We start from the raw sequence: 25349 nt of genomic DNA, 5'->3' as shown, positions 1-25349 counted from the left end.
TATTTGGGTTAATTAAACTCGGAAATCCATTTATGCGGTCCAAAACAGGCCTATCACAATCGACCTAACCCTAATCATCAACCCTAGTCTCTATCCATTCTCACCTTTGCCGTTCAGTCGCTCTCAACCTACCTCTGATTCTCTCGATCTCTGATCTCTCAATCTCTGATCTCTCGTTTTTCGTCTTTTTATGCACCTAACAAATCTCAACGCGATACTTATGATGCCTCATGTTCAGAAGGTTGGACGAAAGAGAAATGGTCTCCCCAACGCTTCTCTCAGACCCGGTAGCTCTAACCCTCCGGCAAAGGTGAGAAAAGCCAACCCTCTACCGGCTAATACAACTTCATGCCAGCGGCTCAAAATCCTATGCCTCAGACGCCTCAAGAACAAGTCCGTGTTTCCCTCTAACTATCGACATCAGCCGCACCGCAGGTCAGAAATTATCCACCACCACAAATCGTATTTCAGAACTCCGTGAATCGAGATGTTGAAGACCATCCAACTCGGTCATCACCAGAAGTTCAGAATAATCCACCGATTCAATCGAATCCATTGCATGATGCTGCGAGATCTCCGGTTTAGAACTCTCACGATCAAAGTCATCCTTCTTCTCAAGGTAACAACTTCGTAGAGTCAGATCCAGTGTGGCCGGAAATCCAGGAGGACACGTTGAGAGCTCTAAACACGATATTTATGGTGCCGGACCATCATAATTTTACTACCGTCCTCTCTCCAGAACTGAAGCCTAAAACGACTTGGTATGTAATTTTCTTTCATAATTTTACAACCGTCTTCTATTTAGTAGCTTGATTTTTGTTTTCTAACTGTAGTAAACACGCGTATGGTTTCATTTCTTTTGTTGGTTTGCATCTTGTTTGATTTTTGCTTCTGACTTGATTCTTATGTTTTGAGGTTTACTTGTGATGTCAAATCACAACTGGTTCGGAATATTACTAAAGTTTTTACAAACAAATTTGATGGTCCATACTATAATTGGTCATGTGTGCCTCCAGAGAGACGAGAAAGATACTTCCTTGAGTTTGCGGTATAGTTTTCTATCATATATCCTTCTTGTTTTGGTTTTAATTGTTTTTTTCACTAACTTAATTCTATTTTCTTTTTTTTTCCCTAGAAAACACACACTTGGGATCCTTGATAATAGGGAAAGTGCAACAATTTTTCTACAAGATATGTCAACGCCGGATGAAAAACATGGTTAGCGATGCTAGGATTAGTCGAGTGCGACCTAAATGGATCGAGGATACTCTGTGGAAAAAAATGGTTGCGCAGTGGGATAATGAAGAAGCACATGAAAAGAGTCGAATCTATTCCAATGCTCGTATGTCGGACCATAATGGTCTCGCTCCTCACATGCACTTATCTGGGCCAACATCGTATCAACAAGGATTGGTGAGTAACTTATGTATTTTTCTTACACCTTTGGAACTTTAACTTATGTCTTCACCCTTTTTTTTGTTTTTGAAACATTCCAGGAAGAGAAACTTGGGAGACCGGTCAGTCTTGGTGAGGTTTTCAAAGAGACACATACAAAGCCAGATGGTACGTATGTCGATCAAAAGGCCAAGAAGATCATTACAACTTATGAGAAAAACTTATAAGATAAGATATCTCAGATCGAGTCAGATCCTTCACGAGCTCAGGAGCTCACATCAGAAGATTATACAGCCATCTTTCTTCAGGTAAAGTAACATTTTCACAATCTATATCTTCAAAACTTTCATATTCTATATTTACAGTTTCAGTTTTTCTTTTCTCACTCCACTGAGAAGGATTCATGAGGTAATAGTTTTGGAATTGGAAGCCTCAAGGATCATCTTCAGGATCTTCTCAATGGCAAGATCTATCAACGAGGAGAGTCGTCATCGTTTGTAGGATTGCAAGAGCAAATGAAGGAAGCTCATCGTATAATTGAAGAACAAGTTGTTTATAATACAAAACGTGATGCTGAGATTGCTGCTCGTGAAGCAGAACATTCCAAAGTTGTGGCTGAGCAACAGAAGAAGATAGAGCACATGGAAAAGCACTTGTGAGAAACTAATCCGGCCTTTGTGGAATTCCTTGTGTCTGAATCAAGTGATACATCCACCGACCCTCCAACATAAAGAGCATCTCCTTCTCAGGTTACTTCTTAGGCTACTTATCTCTATTTCTTAACTCTCATGAACTTGTCACTTTGGGATGATGTGTTGTTCCTTGTCACTTGTGAGAATCATAGTTTTAGATTGATCATTTTGGTTCTCTCTTTTGGTCAATGTAAATGTTGTCTACTTTTTGTTATTGCTAATGTGGTGAACTTATTACACATGTGGTGAACTTTTGGTTATTAAAAATGTGAATTCTAGGTTTTTCTTTGATTAGAAATTCGAATTATAAAACAAAACAAAAAAAAGATTATGGTTAATCACTAGAGTCGTCAAAACAATCATTAAATCTGGCTTTAAGTAGTCGCCACATAGTCTTCAAATAGTTGTCCAGTAGTAGCCAAGTAGTCACTAAATTTAACGACTAAATCACAACTATTCTCAAACTAATTTCTTTCGCATCACATTAATCGTTAAATTGTCATTAAATAGTCGTAAATATTTAACGCCGACTACATTACGACTACCCGTAAGCTGCTTTTGTCCACATTTTTTTAATCTTAACATTGTCATAAAATAGTCGTAATTGTTTATGACTATATTACGACTACGTGTGTTAGTCATAATATGGTCGCTATTTACCGACTATTTTAAGACTGAATTTCTTGCTGACTAACGATTACAATGATTAGTTGTAAACGTAGTTGTTATATCTGAATTAGCGACTATTTAGCGATTATTAGTGCAGTCGTAAATTGCCTGTTTTCTTGTAGTGATTGAAGATGCTTTGAGTTTGTAGTTGCAGAGCAGAAGTGCCAAGGTGGATGTTGTAGTTTGGCGAGGGAAAGTGACGTTTTCAGGCCGCGGGGTTTCAACTAAAGACACTTGGAATCACGTTCGAACCACATCAAACACACACACACACGAATATTAATGGTAATTCATATCTTCTGCTTTTACTCACTACTGTATTCCTTCGAAGAGATTTAATGCCTAAGTACACACACGAATGAGTCTCATAGTTATATACATAATTTGCTCTTCTTTGGTCAACTTTGCTTTCGTTCTCTTTAAGCATTAATACTTGTAAATTAGGGCCTAAATCTGTTTAAGCTAATGTCGCCCCAAAGATCAAGTTGTTCCGGTACGGTTTAACGAAATTGAACCGGTGGTTTTAATGTACCGGATAAAATAAAACCCTACATTTCGTTTGTTTCGGCTTCTCCGACGCCTTTGCATCTCTTGTCGAGTCTTTTCTTCATACAGTATCTCTGCTTGTAGACCCGAAGAAGCCAGCAATTAAAATCCTAACTCTCATTCACTGAAACCCCTAAAAAATATTAGGTCTTGGTTTAAGCTTCTGTCACAAGGTAGGATTCAAGGTTTATTTTTTTGGGGGTTACGTACGTTCCTTAGTCCATAAGACTCTTATTTGTGTAGTGAGCTCTAAGTTTCCCTCTATGAAAGTTTATGTTCGAAATCCATAAGATTCCTATCTTACCAGTTTGACGTGTTTCTTTGCTTGGATTCTACATGAATCTAAACATCAAACCTTTCTCTTTTGTAATATTACTCTCTCTTCGTTTCGTGCAGAGAATATGGATCTCTTAAGCAAACTACCAGACGATGTTGTTGGTCATATATTTTCCTTCCTTACCACAAAGGAGGCTGCTTTGACTTGTGTTCTCTCCAAGAGGTGCTTGCATTTCTCCCTAATCTTGTTATTGATGACCGTGATTTTCTGCATCGGGAACGCTGTAAAGAGTTAAGGGAAGATATTCGACAGAGCTTCATGGATTTTTTTGATAGAGTATTGGCATTACAGGGTAATTCTCCCATTAAGAAATTTTCCCTCGATGGTTCGGGCGGTGTTGATAAAGCTCGTGTGAATCGTTGGATACAGAATGTGATGGTGCGTAGTGTTTCAGAGATTAATTTATCAGTGACTAGGGATAAGGAATCGGGAGATAACTATAATCTGTTTACAAAAGTTTTCGAGAAAAAGAAACTAATAAAGCTGGAAAAGTACGTTGTGCATTTGACTTTTGTTCGGTTGATGGGAGGATTTTCTTACCGATGCTCAAAACTCTTGTTCTTGAGTCAGTTTTGATATCTATTGATAAGTTTGAGATTCTTCTTCATGCTTTACCTTCGCTTGAGGAATTAGTTCTAGATTATATATACTGGAAAGAAGAGGAGGATGCCAATGTGTCTATATCAAGTGCAAGCCTCAAAACCCTAAAAATTGAGTGAAGCTGGGAGTTAGCTACTTTTTCATTTGATACACCTAGTCTTTTTTGCTTTTGTTACGCTGATTATGTCGTGGACATTTATTCCGTAGCTAAAATGGTAAACTTGTTTGAGGCTCGAATCAGCCTTTTGGTAAGTGATGAAGAACAAATCATTCGAGCAAGAGCGCCAAACAATGATGGGTTAGACGATGATGTTCTCCAGCTTGCAAATGTGGGGAAGCTTATGAATGGCATTCGATATGTTTGGTATCTAGTTCTGTCTCCTGATACTCTTGAGGTCAGGTTTCTTCTTCTTTTCTCTATTTTTGTGATATTTTGATCCAGCTGGTCTCGATGAAATAAAAGAAAGAAAACCAGCACAATTTGTCATCTTCGTTCTAACTGTGGCTATGTCTTGTTGTCAGGTTCTGTCTCTATGGACTGAATTGATGCCAGTATTCCACAACCTCAAAAAGTTAGCAGTTAAGAGTGACAAGAAGCGAGCATGGCAAGCAATGCCAGTTCTTATAAGGAAGAGTCCTCATTTAGAAAATCTAGTCCTTAGGTATAAAACAACTCATTAGTTTGCCAAACATGTCCAAATATAGAGGTTGCATGGCTTATTGTCTCTTTATGCTTTCAGGGTTTATTGCACCATGTCACAGATAAATGTGGGGATTCTTGTGACTGTATTCCACGAGAGGAAAAAGGCCTTTCAATCACTTCTTGTCCAGTAAAAGTGTTAGAGATTAAAGGGTTTCAAGGAACAGCCAAAGAGATTCACATGATAAAACATTTCTTGGACCATTTTCCGTGTTTGAAGGAGATTAAAATCTCTATTGAAGAAAATGGTCCTACACAGGTTAAAGTCCCCGAAGTGTGTGAAGTTATCACGGGGGAGATGATGGAACACTACAAAAAGTCATCAAGTTGCAATGTCCAGCTCCTAGTGAGTGGTAACTTGTATAAGAAGTGGACTCCATAATTAATGAAGTCTCTAGAGAACAAAAGTTGCTCTAATTAGTTTTGCTAAAGCCCCTTTTGAATTTTAAATTGGCTTTGATTGACTTGAAAACTGTTTCAAACCAAGTGAATCGAAATCCGTAGTTTTTTCCAGTCATTTTGCCCTTAATTTGTTTGAGTTGTTCTTTGTTGGCGTCTTTACTCCAAACGACGAAACTTAATTAATAGTTTACTTTTAAGATTACTTGGAAGGATTATCCACTAGTGAATTTGAATAACTTCTTTATATATGGCTTGAAACACATTATTAATACTAAATGAAAGATAAATTTTAGCGAGCAAGAGCAACAAATAATAATTGGGTATTGGACAATCTTCTTCACAGACTTGTCAATGCTGTGAATCGATGACTGTATTCAAAAACATGGAGTCACTATGTATTAAGAGTAACATGTGATCAAGGATGGCAAAGGATGCAAGAAAATACTGTTTCAAAACACAAGCCCTTGAGGTATAAACTCAACTCATTTGTCAAAACTTTAAACAAAGACATAGTTTTTTTTTGTAAAATCTCTTTAATCATGTACTCTTTCTGTTTTCTCAGAGTCTCTTACACTATGTGATGAATAAATGCGGGAATTGCTTGTGACTATGGAAGTTGAGCTCAGCAAATACCCAACTGGTTCTCCACGAGGACAAAGGTTGTTCTTTCAAATCCACTTTTAAAGCTGGGCTTGGATCTATTTAAGCATACTTTGGAGATCGTAAATATACACACATATGGATGTACGTACATATACATACACATTCATTCTTAAGCACTGAACAAAGTAAAAATTCTAATTAGAGTAATATATATGTTTGTGAGATATGAATCACGTCATTCAAATATATGTGTTTTCTTTAATTACAAATAATAATAATATGTAAGCATAGTTATGAAAAAGGTAAAAAGGCATTTATTATTCTCGAATGTAAAAATTATAACTCGTTATAACATTTATGTAAACAATAAATGAAAATTTAATAAATTAGTTAAAAATTTTGTCATTTATTTGCATGCTTTGAAAAATAGTAAGATATTTTTTAGTTATTTATTACATTCAAACAAATCAACCAGCCAACCAATCTCAAAAGAATTTGTTAAATTAATATATGTAATCCTTGTTTGATGAAACATTTGTTAGTTTCATTAAGAAAATAAACTAAAAGAAGTCTGAACTAGACAGCATGTGTAGTTCGGGGTCACCATATATATAACCATTCAAAGAAGGTATCATGGGATGAGTTTGTACGCCTAAGGCATCGTAAATTGCGTGACACTTATCGGGTTTTTGCTCTCGGTCTCATTTGGCGACTTTTCTCAGGAAAGAAGTCCTTTTGGGTAGCTTGGGTAAAGAGATGTTTAATACGATCATATTCCTTTTGGAATATGAAGTCCTACTCGGGATCATGGGTGTGGAGAAAGGTGTCGAAGCTGCATGACCTTGCATCCTCTTTTCTTAAGTTTGAAATTCGAGATGGTAACGCAACTTATTTCTGGCTAGATAATTGGCATACGCAGGGACGTCTCATTGATCTTGTTGGAGAGGTGGGACTGGGGGTCTTCGGCATAACAAATTATGCAAAGGTTGGAGGATTCTAAACCGACGAGGTCGTCAGTTCCAAGGTCTTGCGGATCAGATACGATCTCATCCTCTACCTACAGCTACTAGTGGTGCAGATGTAGTGTTGTGGAGGGCAGGTATATATTGATGATTACACTCCACGTTTCTTGACATAACGCACTTGGAGTTTCATTCGACAAGAGAAACTGAGAAGCAAGAACAGAGCTGGCATCGCGTCATTCGGATGAGCTGGGGACGTACGCAAGCTTGTCTATTATGCGGCGAACCAAATGAAACAAGGGAGCACCTCTTCTTTGCGTGCCCATTTTCTTTCACTCTATGGATCGGGATTGCTCAGTCACTACTTCGTGGAAGGATCTCCCCAGACTGAAATCACACAATCTCCTACGTTTCTGTTTTCAAACTGCAATATACCATCTTTGGCGTGAACGAAACGAGAGAGCATTCCTCTCCCATTACTTGGCTCATATGATAATCAAGATCACTCTTGTGTCTCCTCACAGCACTACACTACCCCTAAGACTCAAAGTATGCCGGTTTGCTCCAACGATGGTCACGCCTACATTCTCACTAAGCTATGTTTTGTTTTGGCTTCTAATGTTTACAGCTCTAAAGTTTAAATTTTATGTTTTAATTTTACCTTTGCGTCATTAAAACGTTGTACATAACACTTTACTAGGTAACAACCCGCATTATGTGAGAGATAAATTGATTTAAATAAAATTATTATAAGTAAAATTATTATCTTAGAACCAATAATTTGTTTGTGTCAAACATAATATGTAACTTAAGTTTTTATTTAGAAAAATACTTAGGTTCACCCCTAGGGGTGAACCTCTCCATTCACCCCCTCTTCTCTCAGCCAATCAGAATCTTCCATCTAATATTTTATTTCAAAAATAAATTAAAATTAAATTAAAAAGCAAACCAAATTAAGGAAACAAATTATGTATACTTTTAATTAAGGAAAGTTAAATATTGGCTTGGTTTATATTTTTAAACTTAGAATAAAATTATGTCGGTTTGGGTTTACAAATGAAGTGGTTAGGGTTTAGATTTTACAATTAGAACGAAATTATATGTCAGTTTGGGTTCACAAATGAGATAGTTAGGGTTTAGATTTTACAAGTAGAACAAAATAATATGTCGGTTTGGGTTCACAAATGAGATGTTAGGGTTTAGATTTCACAATTAGAACGAAATTATATGTCGGTTTGGGTTCACAAATAAGATGGTTAGGGTTTAGATTTTATAAGTAGAACGAAATTATATACGGTTTGGGTTCACAAATGAGATGGTTAGGGTTTAGATTTTATATATGTCGGTTTGGGTTTATTAAAGTACGGTTTAAGTTTTTTAATTTTATAATAATGTATACAGATTTTATTGCCTTATTTTATTAGGGGGTGAATGGAGAAGTTCACCCGTAGGGGTGAACCCAAGTATTGTTCTTTTATTTATTTATTCAAAACTACGTTTTTCATGTAAAAAATATGTTTCACTCATGAAATCATTGAATGTGTAAGAGGTTTCTGGTAGAGAAAATATTAATAAAATGTTACTATTTATTGCAACATATCTTTTCTGTGGTTTAAAAATCAAATTCATATCTTCTTATGTTTTATTTTGTAATCAGAACAATTTTGCATGTTTCTTATGTAACCATAACAACATATACTAAATTATTCGGTTGTTTAATTATTCAATTTTATTATATGTTAGTAACAATCAGATTCCAAACTAAATTTTCTAAAAATAATCTAATTTCTTGATTTAATATTTTTGATTCCATTTAAATCATTTGAGTTAGTCGATTTGTTAATATTTTCTATAAACACCAGATTATTACCAAAAAACCATTATGAAAAATTAATGAAATTCCAAAATCAACGTATTCGTGTAAGAATACATTTCACCTATGAAATATGTGAACGTGGTAAAGAAAATATTTATAAAATGTTACAATTTATGGAAATATATATTTTTATGTGTTTTAAAAATCAAATTTATATTTATGGTTTGTCGAGCAACTATAACAACTTTGCATAGTCTAATAATCACTCATTTTAAATATTATGATTTTTTGGGTACTAAGTTTATTTATAATGATAAGGGTTATTGTCTCATTCATTTTTAATAGCACATAAATGAATATATAATTAGAACGTATATTCCTACTTGGTTATCAATATTTCCATTTTTACTAAATAATCACACTAAATGTTGAGATTAATTAGTTTACATACTTAGATATATACATAAATAATCACACATCATGATATCCCCTAATTTGTTGTCATTTTTATATTTATTTATGAATATATATAAATCTATATTTATTGGGAATTAAGTTTCTTTTAATGAGTTAGAGATATTTTAGGGGTAATATACTTCTTTTTATAATCTATTTTAATAACTATTAAAAGCTTGTTATTTAAATTATTATGGTAATAATACTAACATATAACATTTCGCTTTTATATGATTATGTTAATAAGTTATATGTTTAATAAGTTATATGTTCTTTATTTTTATTAACTTTATATTAATTGATATGTTTTTATATTTTTTTTAGAATATTTTACTTATATTGATTTTAAGAAATCAATATTTATATTAATTTTAAGAAATCAATATAATTTTGACTTGTATATTTGTAAGTAAATTTTAGTGAAATTTTTCTTTACTATTAAATTTATGTGAGAAATGATGACATATCTAATTATTATTCAGTCAATTGTTTTTAAAATAAATAAAACAGCATAGAGATGTAATTAGTTAGAAAATTTAAGGGTATTTTGCTAAAAAGTGTCTTGAGCTCTCTGGCGACGACACATCAGTTTTTTCTCGAATGTGCTTTTTTATTAATATATTGAGAATATTTTTATAGCCTTTTTAGAATATTTTACTAATATTGATTTTAAAAAATCAATATTTAATTAATTTTAAGAAATCAATATAATTTTGACTTGTATATTTGTAAGTAAATTTTAGTGAAATTTTGCTTTACTATTAAATCTATGTGAGAAATGATGACATATCTAATTATTATTTAGTTAATTATTTTAAAATAAATACAATGGCATAAAGATGTAATTAGTTAGAAAATTTAAGGGTATTTTGCTAAAAAGTGTCCTGAGCTCTCTGGCGGCGACACATCAGCTTTTTCTCAAATGTGCTTCTCTATTAATATATAGGGGATTTTTCTGGAACTAATCCAACTCAAGGAAACCAATATCGATTAACAGTATAGTTAAGAAAAGGGTACAAAAGCATTTATTATTGATAACTCTATATTTATCAGTTATGTAATAAATTTGTTAAATACTTTGTCATTCTAATTTTTTTTGCATGCTTTGAAAAACTTAGATATTTTATTTATTTAGTACAATTAAATTAATATATGTAATCTTTGTTTGCTAACACATTATTTTCATTAAGATTACATATAATGTGTTAAGAAAACACCCAAAAAAGTCTACATATAGATTTAAATCAAGGTCGATTAACATCTATATATATATTTTAATCTATATATCGGTTCTTTTATAAAAAAAAAACAGAAACACAAAGCAAATTAGTTATTTTAAATAACTGAGAACAAAAAATTTCAAAGGACTTTTGGGTCTTATTAAATATGAAATTTACTTTCCATATCTGAAAGTAAAGCAATGCATACTATTCAACTAGGCAACAACCCGCACATAGTGCGGATAAATTAATTTAAATATAATTATTATGACTACAATTATTATTTTGAATCTAAGATTAGTTTGTGTAAAACAAAATATGTAACTAAAGTTTTTGTTTGTTTTATTTAAATTTGTGTTTATTTTGTGTAAAACACCCGTGAAATATATATTTGAACGTGGAAAATAATTTTAACGTGGTGAAAAAATTTGTATGAAATTTATTTTAATAAACCATGAGCAATTATTATGTTTAAAAAAAGTATATATTTTGTTGTTTTTTAAAGAAGTATAATATAGATTAAAAAAAATGGCTACAAATGGTTTAAATTTGTCTAATGAAATTTGATTTAAATCTATAATGGCATAGATGTAATTAGTATTAATTAATGAGGGTTATTTGCTAAAATGTGCTTTGAGCTCTCTAGCGACGACACATCAGCATTTTTTGCAAGAATGCTTCTCTATTAATATATAGGGGATAACTGAAACGAGTTTTCATTCAAAATATGAGAAAAACTACAAGATAACTTGTGCTATAACAATTCCGGCCATAACTACATTCTCACTATGCTATGTTTTGTTTTGGCTTCTAATGTTTAAAGCTCTAAAGTTTAAATTTTATGTTTTAGTTTTACCTTTGCGTCATTAAAACGATGTACATAACACTTTATTTTTCTTGAACTAATCCAACTCAAGGAAACCAATATCCATTAACAGTATAGTTAAGAAAAGGGTACAAAAGGATTTAATATTGATAACTCTATATTTATCAGTTATGTAATAAATTTGTTAAATACTTTGTCATTCGGGTGCACAAAAAAAAAAAAAAAACTTTGTCATTCTAATTTTTTTGCATGCTTTGTAAAACTTAGATATTTTAGTTATTTAGTACAATTAAATTAATATATGTATTCTTTGTTTGCTAACACATTATTTTCATTAAGATTACAAATAATGTGTTAAGAAAACACCCAAGAAAATCTACATATAGATTTAAATCAAGGTCGAATGGATGCGATCATACCAGCACTAATGCACCGGATCCCATCAGAACTCGGCAGTTAAGTGTGCTTGGGCGAGAGTAGTACTAGGATGGATAACCTCTCGGGAAGTCCTCGTGTTACATCCCTCCCCCTTTTTTGTGTGTGTTTGTCCCTTCGGGGACATCTGATAAAATTGAAACGATACAGAGAAGATTAGCATGGCCCCTGCGCAAGGATGACACGCACAAATCGAGAAATCAAGGTCGATTAACATATATATATATATTTTAATCTATATATCGGTTCTTTTATTAAAAAAAACAGAAACACAAAGCAAATTAGTTATTTTAAATAACTAAAAAAAATTTCATAGGGTCTTATTAAATATGAAATTTACTTTCCATATATGAAAGTAAAGCAATGCATACTACTTTTTCAATAACTGAAACGAGTTTTCAAGATAGGATAAAAACTACAAGATAACTTGTGCTATAACAATTCCGGCCATAACTTTATTAGCTTTATTAATACCGTCTTTTTTTTTTGGCAATCTGCCATCTGCATGGATATAGACTATGTTACTTTCAAAGTAAAGTTGATGAATACTTATTCAATAACTGAAACATGTTTAAAAGATATGAGAAAAGCTACAAGATAACTTTTGTATCACATAAACTTAAGCAGATTACATGTTCATATTCCGGCCATAGTTGACGACCATGACATAATCAGCGCTTGAAGATCCAGCCTCGAAATTCTTTATGTCAACATCGCTCTTTGTTGAGACCCAACGTTCCCACAAATCAAGCAACATTGTTGATGAGTTTAGAAGTTCATTGTCCAAGTATAACTCTACCTACAATATTTATAAAAACACCAAATATGTATAATCAACCGTTTTATCAAACTAATAAAACTATCAAGAAAGAAGAAGAAAATATAAGTCACCTCATCTTCGGTTCTGAGATCAAGTTTCTTTGCAACATATTTTTTGAGATATGAAAGCTGCATGTAACTACTCCTCTGAGAATGAACACGTAAAAAAAAAAAATATTTTATCAATAATTAAAGTATTATCATATTTAACTAATTGTAAAGAGATGAAAAATCAAACGTACTTAATCCTTATGTAAGTAGGCGATATTTTTCGCAATGGTGCATTCTTATTCCTGAAAACATTTGAGATTATGTTGTAATCTAATATATAATTTTTAGCAATACCAGAAGAAGAAAATGAACATAGAAAGATTGAGTTAAAATAATGTCTTACCCTCCATTAGAAGCCACCAAAATTAACCATATTGGAATGTTTCTCTTCTTAGTAACACAAGACGAAATAGTATTTTGTAGTTTATCTTGTACCAATGGTTCAACTACTTTTTCCTCTTTTATATCTTCACTTGAAAGAGTAGAAAATTTTCGATCATCGAAACCATTGGAAAGCCTGACCGGCTCAACAGTCACTAAGTCATCATCTATCTCTAACTTAACTTCTGTTTTCACCATGGTAGATACTTTTTTGCGCTCTACACAAATATAAATTTTAGTATTTTAAAAGTAGTGAGTCAAATTAAAAATAAACTGAAATCCAACCAAAAATAGTGAGCAAATATAAGCCAACAGTCACTAAGTCATCATCTCTCTCTAACTTAACTTATGTTTTCACCATGGTCTACACTTTTTTACGCTCTACACAAATATAAATTTTAGTTCTTGAAAAGTAGTGAGTCAAATTAAAAATAAACTGAAATCCAACCAAAAATAGTGAGCAAATATAAGCCAAGGTAGACTGGAAAAAAAATGTGTTTGAATAGTTTGCATGCTTATCTTGTGATTGCCTTTGAAAATTGTTGATGATTGCTTGATTTGCATAGAATCTTTATCATGGAAGTGAATTGATTTACATAAGTGTTCTTAGCCTAAGGATTATTCTTGATTGTTTGCTTAGACATATAGGATTGATTAGCTATCTCCCAAGTCAATTATCTTGCTCAAGGTTCACTTGTTTAATCTTTATTTTAAAACTGTTCTAAGTTGCATCATTTGTTCTCTTTGAGTTTGCTTATTTAAAGTTGCTTCTTAACTAGTTGTTACTCAAAACCCAAATCTTTGTTTAAGTTTAGATTAAACTCTATTGTGTATTCTTAGTGTGTGAACATTTACAAATTGTGGATTGATAATTTAATTGAAGTAAAAGTACTACATCACATAGTTCATATGGATTACATACCAAAAATAAACCATTTTTCTAGAATTCTACAAATGAAGGGTAAGTGCATGAATCAAATGTAAGTTAAATTAAAATTCCCTTTAAAGAATGATTTTCCAAGTTAAAATCAATCACAGAAATCTTCCATACAATTCTATTTTTGAAATTTGATTTAAAAATACCACAGCATAAACAATAAATAAATAATTATAGATATTCCAAAAAGTCTTTTTTTTTTTTTTTAGTATAGTAATGTTAATGTTTTTTGGTACTTTATTACTAACATATTTAAATTATTATGCTATTTTCAAATAATTATTATTTTTATTATTTTAGTCCAAATTGATCCATTAAAAGGTTTTATTTGACTAAAATATTTTTAATTACTATATAAACTACAAAATATCAAAGTTTTCCAAAACAACAAGGGTAAAACATTGTTTTACTTTTGGTCCTAGATTCGATTAACTTATATATGAATATCTATATATATATATATACATTTTGCAAGTACATTTAGCAAATAAATACTAAAATTGCCACCTATTTACAAGACTGCCATTGTATTCACTTTTTTGATTTAACTAATTACAAAATAAATCATATCAAATTTGGATACTTTATTTCAATATTATCTTTCCATAAAACTGCACTAAACTGATTAACTCTACTTCGATCTGATGGACGCCGAGATTTCTGATTTTCCTTCTTGATTCGGAAATATTTTTACCGTCCAACCTATTTTCAAAATCAAAACAAAGAAACAGCATTTACAACCACAATATATCATATTCCACTAATATTCTATCAAACCAAAATTGTACTCATTATCTCCCTGATTATTCACTAACTATAATATTTTATCTCCTTAAACGGATCTCATTTACTCGACCTAATCATAATCCTATAAATATGTAACATTGCCAACCCGACTTAACATAAGAAACCACACTCATACAATACTCACAAGAAACCGTAAACACTTTTCCATCACCAATGGCTGCTTCTTTTGCCTTCCTAAAAGATGTTAGACCCTACAAGACCGCCTGGAGGGTACAAGTGAAGGTACTCCATGCATGGCGTCAAAGTACTGGTGAATTTCTTGAGTTGATTGTCTCAGATTCTCTGGTAAGAACAATTTCTCTAATTCTTTTGCTAATGAAACACATCCACATATTCTCCCGCGGTTCAACTAATGCATTATTTATATCTACACATTGTAGGGCAAAAAAAATTCATGCATCACTTAAGAAGGAGTTGGTTACCAAGTACGCGAATAGGCTCCATGTTGGTAACTGGGTTTTCATTGAGACTTTTGGACTTAGCTACGCAACTGGTCAGTTCAGACCAACTACCCATCTGTATAAGATGGCCTTCATCACCGGAACTTTGGTGTTGCAGAGTGATCCTTTATATGAAGATATGTTCTTGTCATTGTCAAAGTTTCATTGAAGAGTTGAAGAACTATGTTGAGGTATCTATTTATTTAAGTCTTTTAAATTGCAATGAATTTTATAGAAACTAATTACTGAATATCATGATTTTTAGATTGGAAAGGCTAGAATTCAGGTAACAATATACGTCATAGATACCGACTGGACTTGGTATTACATAAGTTGTCGTTCTTGCAACAAGAAAGTTACTCATATCAATGATAGAGAGAATGGTGAGAAAAACAAAGGCAAAAAACCGAGGTTTTGGTGCGACACTTGCACCAAACGAGTCAAAAATGTGGTTGCCAGGTAATTAAACGCCTATTTATAATTTAATTATGATTTTTTGGTTCATACATATTTTTAACAAACCATATCAATCTTATTGATTGCTATTTGTCCGACATTTAACAGGTTTATGTTTTATGCTAATGTCATGGACAATACTGGTGAGTCAAAATTCCTACTGTTTGATTCTATTTGCTTGGAGATTATCGGTGTGAGCGCTCCCACCGTTCTTGGTGGCTCAGTTGATGAGGTATTTTCTATAAAATTCTATTGTTTGTAGTTTGAATTAAATTATTGAAATTTGAAACCTAATAACACTAAATATATTATCTGAATACAGATTGTGGATCCAGACAATTTGCCTGATCCAGTGAAAAATCTTATTGGAAAAACATATATGTTTCTGGTGAATGTTGAGAAAGAGAACATATGGGATGGTAAAGAAACCTACAAGGTGTCCAAAGTTCTTGTGAAAGATGGTCTACTCGAAGAATCACTGCTGGAGAATTCTTATGGTATGTTCAATCCAAAGTCTATCATCTCTGGTGATCAGGTAATATAACTACACAATAATCCTATCGTCATATCTTTTGGTGATCAGATTTTACTACGTCTAATGGTGGATAATTAACCAGCTTTTTCTTTTCACTTATAGGGACCTCTCATGTTAGAATATGGTTCAGAAACTACTGACTCGATGACTCCATCGTCCAAGCGTGTTTATCCAAACAGTGGAAGTGCTTCTGATCAATCCTCAACTTCGAAGAAGCTGTGTATTGAACCAATAGACTTAGAAAAGTCTAATCCAGAGTTTGGACATGTAGGTGTTCTTTCAATATCTGAGGGGAAAGACGACAAAGATGAGGATGGAAAAAAAAAGGGTGTTGATCAAGGAAGTGTTGTGTACAACTCAAAGATTGAGGAAAATGATAAAATCGCAGGAGTTAAGGTCAAGGTTGAGAAGAAGAAGTGATTTATGGTAGTTCTATTTGTTTCCATTTAAGTTTTTGTTTTTAATTTTCATTCCTTCCCATGCTGAAACTTTCATTGTTTACAGTTTTTGTTTTTAACTTGGTTAGCCGCAAAATAATTGCTGCGTTGTAGCAGTTTTATGATTCAATTACTTCAATAAAAATCATGGTTTTAAATATAAGATTTCCACAAATTTCTTTTCAACTCCTTATTTAATTAGTTTCTAAATACCACTACTTTCTCCTAATTAGTTGTAATCGAGATCGACTTTCTATATCCACTACACAAACAATTTATTTTCACATTCTATTAATAAGTTAAATTTCAGAAGAGAGAATATGATTAAGGAAAACAAACCTGTTGGTATCACTCTATTTGTATTCCATCCCCTTTTACACGTTTGTGTATGATCTGACAAATTTATAAATTACAATATCAACTAAAAAAATTGCTGAAACTTATTCAATCACGTCACTAACTGATGCCAAATAATAAGCGTCAAAATCGGATTATAAGTGTTATGGAACATAATTAAAGAGATAAGGATCCTATTCAAATTCAATTAGTCACCGTCATCCCATATATATGTCCTAAATAGTTGTAATTGAGATCGACTTTCTATATCTATTAAACAAGAAAATATATGATTATAACTACACAATCTTTCTATATAGAAACAGATTTACCAATGAAAGACATAGATATACGCTAATCATGGACACCATTTGACTTGCAACCATTTTTCCTAAATCAATCATGAAAAAACAAAGAAAACTCCTCTTCGATGGATTTGCCTTCATCTTCTAATCCATCAAAAAAACACCGTTTGATTCAGAGTTCTATACCCAACAGTCAGATAACTCAAGCAAATGGAGGCAATAATTATGGTTCTGTGTGTTTAAAAAAAAGCTTTTACTAGCGTTTTAAAAGATATTACCAACCTGAGCAATACTTCTACTGGTCATTTTATGACACCAATGTCACTTCAACCATCAGTTCCTGCAAATCAAACAACAAATGCTATCGGTCAATTACAACTCACTTCTGTAGTATTTTGGATTAGAAATATTTTTTTTTGTCATTGCCACAACCATATGTTGAAAGATCTTTTCATCTTCTTACCAGGTTCAATTGCAATATCGGGGCTGGCTTCAATGGTACACCCCAACTCTCGATTATTTCCGCAATCTTCAAGAGAGGTACTAACGGACATCACTAATGTACCACGCCGGTTCCGTGAGAAACCTCCCACGACGACACTTCCATCTCCTTCTGCAATAAATTCAGCAAATGGTTAATGTTTATCCCAAATATTAAACTACACTACCAACTAATATCCATATATTAACTCCTTCTACCTTTGTTATCAAGAGAACCTGAAACGACCCACCTTTTTTTTTTTTAAATAATAAATAATAAATATAATAAAATAAAATAAACTACAGCTAGTGGTCCCATACCCACTAGAATAACATAATCAATATCCAATAATAAACCAATAATAACCAATAACAAACCAATATTATGCAAAGGCAATATCCCAATACCAAACAACAAGAAACAAGGAACCATCAACCTAGCAATATTTCTAATGACCCAACTCTAGCAACCTAGCAATGCCAGACAACATCCAATCGAGTCCCTAGAACATCCTCCTCTTCATTGCCTTGATTCAACGATCACACTTTGCTTTTACCTGCACCACAAACACAAATTGAGATGCATGAGTATTTGATAAACACTCAGTGAGGCAATCCTCCCATCTACTGGGCTATACACACAAGCAATAAGATCTCTACATGCCACAAACAACAATCAATAGAACAAACCAGGCATTATACAAAGCACACAGCAATCCTTCGTAGCTGAAAGAAGGGTGTCGACCGACACCAGGTGGTGTCGATCGACACTGACAATCTGGTGTCGACCGACACCATACTGGTGTCGACCGACACCCTGCCCGACACTCCCGAAAACCCTAGTTTGTGTCGACCGACACCTCCACATGGCATCGATCGACACTCGCCAAAGTCTCGAGCCGTCCTCGCGTTGGTATCGACCGACACCCCAACTGGTGTCGACCGACACCAATGCCGAACAGCGATTTCCTTCGATCAAAAACTCCGAATCTCGCCTCCAATCTTCTCCAATCCGCTCCATGCATTCCCAGAAGCCAAACCCAGCCAAAACAGCGACGAAATACCATAGAGAACTCAAAGAAACAACCACATAAGCACCAAATCACATAAAATCTAGAGATCTTAGCTTAGATAAGCCATGGTCATGCACTCACCTCTCTGCAAAAAGTTTCTGACCAAATAGAACGAATCCCTCACTCCTAGCAAGCTTCTAGCACCTCCCTAGCCTTAGATCTCTCAGGAACAGCAAGGAATCTCACCAATCTCTCTCAGAAGCTCAAGAACTACTCTCTTTTCTTTTTCTCTAAAAACGGCGGAAAACCCAAAACAACACGACCCTAGGTCGTTTTCTTCCTCTAAAAACTCAATTTTAGGGATTCCCTAAACCAACCACGCAAACCGGACAATTAAAAGCGAACCAACCAAACCGGCCACAACTGGTGTCGATCGATGCCTCACGAGAAGGTGTCGATCGACACCCTTACCAAAATACCAAAAATTGGTTTGCGGGTGTTACAAGTCTCCCCCACCAATCTAGATTCGTCCTCGAATCTCGAACAACCATCAGCCAAGGACTCCCGAGCAACCGTCTCCACGGCCCGCACTCCTCCGACCGATCTACAGAAGGTGACCTCTAGGCGATAGACTCACGCTCCAGGCGTCATTTGCTCTTGACTTTTTGGACTTTCCTTTACTCGTAGGCCTAAACTTTGAGTTTTTTATTGGCTCCTCATCAGACCTAAGTCTGCATGCCAAATGTTGGCTCCTCATCAGGCCGAAGCCCGCATGCCATAATATATAAGGAACAGTCCAAACACTTCTCTCGGGTTGCCACCCTACAGCGCGCCCTCGGATCGTCATCCGAAGTCGATATACCAACCATACTCCCAAGCCACAAAGTCTCTGAATATGGCAGTAGTAGGAGAACCTAAGTCCCCCAAGAGTCGCGAGCAAACGATTCTGAACACGTCTGAGTCCTATCCCTATCCAGGTTTCTTTCCCGTGGTTCGCGTAAAAACATCTCAATGTCCTACCAACCACATATTCCCTCACTGGAATACCTCATGACCACACAAGAATCATATACACGCCACAAGGGCCGCCACAAAGGCCAAACAAAATGTCCTAAAGAGGACCGCCACCAAGGCCAAACAAATGTCCTAAAGAGGACCGCCACCAAGGCCAAACAAATGTCATAAAGAGGACCGCCACCAAGGCACTCTGGCTAAACACTCCGCCACAAAGGCCATTTGTCCCGAAGGACCGTCACAAAGACCATCTGTCCCGAAGGACCGTCACAAAGACACTCTGGCTAAACAGCCCGCCACAAAGGCCAAACAAATGTCCTAAAAAGGACCGCCACCAAGGCCACACAAATGTCCTAAAGAGGACCGTCACAAAGACACTCTGGCTAAAAAGCCCGTCACAAAGACCACACATTGTCCAAAAAGACCGCCACACACGGGCACACTGACTCAAAAGTCTGCCACTAAAGCCACACATAAGCCCCCCTTTAAGGCTCTCCACCGCTAAAATGGACAAATTCTAACTCCCATAAAACTTTCCATATTTAGCCCTTTCCATTTTTGGAAACTTTCCACTTTTGGAAACTTCTCCTTCAGAAAACTTTCCTTCACAACCCCGCCTCACGGAAACTTTGTACCCCAACACCACCTCATCTTGTTACTGAGTCACACAACCAACCACCCCAAGCGACCGAGAAACAAGAGAGATGGGCTGGAATACTCCATTCCCGCTCCAGCCATGGATTACAGATGGGACCAGGCTAAACAAGCTCAAGTCGCGGCTTGCTTCTCATACCACTTCTTGAACCTTGCCTTCATCTTTGCCTCAGGCTCCCAAGTCTGCTCCTCAACACCATCACAGTCCCACAGGACTCTCATCAAAGGAATCTTCTTCTTCCGAAGTTCCTTGATCCTCCTCTCGAGAACCCTCACTGGTCTTGCCTCCACAGTCATGTTAGGCTGAAGATCCTCAGGAATCTTAGCCAACACCTGCTCACCCTCACGGAGACACTTCCGCAACATAGACACATGGAAAACCTTATGGAATGCACGCATAACCTCAGGTAACTCCAATCTATATGCCACTGATCTAACCCGCTCAATCACTCTGAATGGACCCATATACCTCGGACTCAACTTAGTCTCTGACAATGACCTGTTCGGACCCTGCAACATGGCCATCTTGAGGTACACTCTGTCTCCTACCTGAAACTCAAGATCTCTCCTCCTCCTATCTGCATAACTCCTCTGCCTATCCTGAGCCTCCTTCATGTTCAGCTTGAGAACCTGAATCTTCTCTGAGGTCTCCTGAACAAAACTAGCACCAAACATGCTCCTCTCCCCCACCTGAGTCCAGCATAATGGTGTACAACATGGCCTCCCATACAAAGCTTCATAAGGAGCCATCTTAATACTCGCCTGATAACTGTTGTTGTAAGCAAACTCTACCAGGTTCAGGTGATCTGCCCAATGGCCACCCCAATCCAACACACACATCCTCAGCAAATCCTCCAGCGTCTGGATCGTCCTCTCAGACTGTCCATCTGTCTGGGGATGATAAGCTGTACTCATATGCACCTTAGTGCCCATCTCCGCCTGAAATGCCTTCCAGAACACCGAAGTGAACTTAGAATCTCTATCAAACACAATGCTCGCTGATACCCCATGCAATCTGACTATCTCTCTCACATACTTCTTAGCCAAGACCGCTGCTCCATCAGTCTTCTTAATGGCCAGAAAATGTGCTGACTTAGTCAACCGGTCCACAATGACCCAAATAGCATCAAAGGTCCGTGACACTGGCAATCCTACCACAAAATCCATAGTGATCATATCCCACTTCCACTCAGGAATGGGTAAACTCTTCAGTAACCCGCCAGGAACATGATGCTCAGCCTTCACTAGCTGACACACATCACACCTCGAAACCCAACTAGCTACATCCTTCTTCATCCCGACCCAATGATAGTACCTCTTGAGATCACGGTACATCTTAGTCGCTCCTGGATGAATGGACAACTTGCTCGCATGAGCCTCTCTCAGAATCTCCTGCCTCAACTCCTCATCCTTGGGCACACACACACGACCGTGCACCAAGATAGTACCATTATCTGAGACCTGATACTCTGAATCCACATCCTAGGAGGCATTCACCAGCCCCAAATCCTTCTCCTGAGCCAACCGCACTCTACTCAGAAGATCTGCTCTATCTACTGCTTCCAAACCCAACGGTTCCTGTGAAACAACACACAACCCCAACGCACTGATCTCTCCTGCCAGAGACTCCATCTCCTGCTCAGGCAAAGCCAACACTGGCGTAGTAGTCAACATCGCCTTCAGGCATGCAAAACCCTCCACTCACTCCTATGACCAAACAAAAGCAACATCCTTCCCTATCAACTTAGTCATTGGACGTGCCTTGCTTACAAAACCCTACACAACTCTCCTGTAGTAACCTGCCAACCCAAGGAAACTCCTGATCTCTGTGGCATTCTGCGGTCTAGGCCAATCTCTGATGGTCTGAATCTTCTCCGGATCTACAGAAATTCCCTCTACAGAAACAATATGACCCAAAAACCCATCTCATGCTGCCAAAAACTGCACTTGCTCAACTTAGCAAACAACTTCTGCTCCCACAGCTTCTCTAGAACTGCTCTCAAATGCACTACATGCTCTTCAGGACTCTTAGAAAATACCAGGATAGCATCGATGAAAATGATGACAGACACGTCTAGAAACTCCTGAAACATGCTGTTCATCAACCTCATAAACGCTGCTGGCGCGTTAGTCAACCCGAACGACATCGCCACAAACTCATAAACCCATACCTCGTCTTTCTTCTTGGTGGACACCGACGCTCCCCAAAGTGAAGTGTTAAGACAAAAGAGTCCCCTGCTCAACCAATCCTCTAGCTGCATCTCCAACTCTACTAGACAAATAATCAAGTATGCCCACAACAACTCACCACCACTTGGATATCAACATCTCTTGTCCATCGAAGAACCTCTAGTAACTTGTTTCTTAGGGAAACTTCCACAACATAGCTTATTACAAAGTTAGCTTTTCGCTTAGCAATTCTCCACAGCAAATCATCAATACGAATGTAATAAAACAAACAAGTACCATACGTTCGCACATTCTGATTCACTGCGTCAAATGCTTTGCAATCCGCCAACTCAAACCTCTTGCCTTGTCTCCCTCAACAAGCTTACCAAAACCTTGAATCTTGCAACTCTGTCCATCTCCAATAAACGTAATCCAACATTGTTGCAACGATTAGATTATCCTGCCATGAAGGCTTCTCGTGAACTTATGTATCTGGCAAACATGCCTTTCCCGGCTCAGACCTGCTGTAACTCCCCTTCCCGGGTCTCCAGCACCACCGGCCTCACAATCCTGGCGAAACAGCCACACATTCATAACCGCTCTGGTTCATAAAACCCTTACCCATTGGTCAACACATCTAAAACCCGAGATTAAACCACCGTCAATCTCTCGAGGTCTACATTCAATCAGGTTGTTTATACTCACGTCCTAGGTATTGCTTGCTCCCAAATCCACCACCCTTAGGTCGTAACCTTTGAGCCATACCGATCTCACTCTCAGACCAGCAACTTTGAGTTATACCGTCTCACTCTTGGAACACAATCCTCAAGATCTCGGTATCAGGGGAACTACTCATCCCCTCAGGGGAACATAATCCCCTCTGCCACTCTCAGAGCCTCCAGCCCCTCGAGCTATCGGTATTCGGGAGAATCACCATCCCCTCAGGAGCAACAATCCTTAACCACTATAAACATCTCCCGACCAAAAGTACCTCCTGTGGTCCAAGTATAACATTGCAATGTTACGCCTGCCACTCAACTTCTAATATCCAACTGGATTAACCACCAAGCTGCAAAAATATCTGCTCCAACTGCATATATCCACCTATCCGCCTCTCTAGGCTCGATACCTCTTGAGAATAATCTCATACCGGTCATCTACAACTGCTCATCCTCTTAACATAAGATGGAAACTCCTCAACATCCGCAGCCCTCGGCTGCACCCGCCATATGGGGTACAACTGGAGCCTGCACTGCTACCCCTCCCGGTAACCGCTCCAACAGCACGCCAATAGATCCGCCAAGCGATCATCTCGACCCTGGGCTCCACCTGCTGCAACCCCACACCTGGATTCCCAGCACCCCCGACATTCACACCGGCTAACCCTCTCTGGTCCCTCCTGATACGCTTGCGACCCTCTGACGTACCACCTCGTGGAACTCTGGACCACACACTCGCTGGCCTCGGGACCCGCCCGACCATGACCACGACCACGTCCCCGTCCACGACCAACAACTCAAAGACCTTTAACCACTGCACTTCCAAGAACAGAGGCTAACAAGCAACTTAACATAACACAAAAACACAAAAACACAAACTCACCGTGGAATCACACTGTAGGCTCGAAGAGGATGTTCTAGGACTCCATGCCACACACAATTGACTAACTCACATAATCAATCAAAGCATGCAAATCCCAAACATCTACAGCACAAAACCTAGTGAACCCAAACCTAGAACCGTAAGGGCTCTGATACCAAAATGAAACGACCGACCTTTTTTAGCAAGCTTTAGATCTGACCAAATAGAAAGTTTCTGACCAAATAGAACGAATCCCTCACTCCTAGCAAGCTTCTAGCACCTCCCCAGCCTTAGATCTCTCAGGAACAGCAAGGAATCTCACAAATCTCTCTCAGAAGCTCAAGAACTACTCTCTCTTTTCTTTTTCTCTGAAAACGGCGGAAAACCCAAAACAACACGACCCTAGGTCGTTTTCTTCCTCTAAAAACTCGATTTTAGGGATTCCCTAAACCAACCACGCAAACCGGACAATGAAAAACGAACCGACCAAACCGGCCATAACTGGTGTCGATCGATGCCTCACAAGAAGGTGTCGATCGACACCCTTACCAAAATACCAAAAATTGGTTTGCGGGTGTTACAGAACCAATCTGCTACTGCTACTTCATATATAACCAACCCGAAACAAGCAAATTATGGCAATCCAGTTCATATGCTTCCAATTAGAAACTTGCAAGAAGATTTTGAAAATGCATCATTCACAACTTTTATGCAAGTTAATACTTTTCTTATGATTTTTTTCTTTGCTAATTAATTAATTTTCAGTTTTTACCTTTAGTTTTAGACCACCAAATTACAATTTTTGTGTGAATTAGGTCAAGGGTCGGCAACCTTGGAACAACAGTTAGAAAATAGTTGTACTGGTGATGAAAGCATCGACCATGTCAACAATGAGAGCTCGACTGAAATTGAAACGGACGTGGAACAGAACTACTATCTCAGCTCCACTGACGATGAAACTGACCAGTATTCCGATGCAGCTACTGAAATAGATGAATCAGCTAATATAGAAAGCCATAAATCTACAGAAGAACCTACTATTATATCACAACAGAGAGGCAAAAGTGAAGAACATGCAAAATTCATGGATAAATTGGATATAATTTTGAAGAAAAGTATCGAACATGCAGCAGCAAACTCGAATATTTCTCAACCAAAGAAAAGAGGTCGCCCACGTATGGTAAAAAATGTCCAGACTCGACAGCTAAGCAAAAGAAATCAGGTATCAATTGGAGAAAGAGTAAACTATTTACAAGACTGCCTACTAATATTTTT

The 25349-nt window shown here is 36.5% G+C and overlaps 1 protein-coding gene, 1 non-coding gene and 2 pseudogenes across 2 annotated transcripts; all 4 read left to right on the top strand.

Moving 5' to 3' along the window:
* The first annotated feature begins 3703 nt into the window (after positions 1-3703).
* Positions 3704-5348, top strand: LOC104733824 (putative F-box protein At5g38390; annotated as a pseudogene).
* Positions 5349-11629: 6281 nt separating this feature from the next.
* LOC147931056 (5S ribosomal RNA) lies at positions 11630-11748 on the top strand (annotated as a pseudogene).
* Positions 11749-11770: 22 nt separating this feature from the next.
* LOC147931055 (U6 spliceosomal RNA) lies at positions 11771-11873 on the top strand. Its single transcript, XR_015576660.1, has one exon. It is a non-coding gene; the product is annotated as a U6 spliceosomal RNA (small nuclear RNA).
* Positions 11874-15277: 3404 nt separating this feature from the next.
* Positions 15278-16638, top strand: LOC104733823 (uncharacterized). The gene is made up of 5 exons (XM_010453369.2): positions 15278-15285; positions 15374-15553; positions 15659-15782; positions 15873-16085; positions 16188-16638. The coding sequence occupies exons 1-5, from the start codon at positions 15278-15280 to the stop codon at positions 16503-16505; spliced, it is 843 nt and encodes a 280-aa protein (XP_010451671.2). The 3' UTR covers positions 16506-16638.
* The last annotated feature ends 8711 nt before the right edge of the window (positions 16639-25349 follow it).

Source organism: Camelina sativa, chromosome 12 (genome assembly GCF_030686135.1).
Source record: "Camelina sativa cultivar CO46 ecotype springtype chromosome 12, ASM3068613v1".
NCBI lineage: Eukaryota > Viridiplantae > Streptophyta > Magnoliopsida > Brassicales > Brassicaceae > Camelina > Camelina sativa.
Note: the sequence above shows the minus strand (reverse complement) of the source record. Positions and strands in the feature narration are given on the sequence as shown.

Coding starts and splice junctions, on each gene's coding strand:
- LOC104733823 (XM_010453369.2), top strand. Junction 15,554..15,658: donor GTCAAAAATGTGGTTGCCAG/GTAATTAAACGC, acceptor GACATTTAACAG/GTTTATGTTTTATGCTAATG. Junction 15,783..15,872: donor TTGGTGGCTCAGTTGATGAG/GTATTTTCTATA, acceptor ATCTGAATACAG/ATTGTGGATCCAGACAATTT.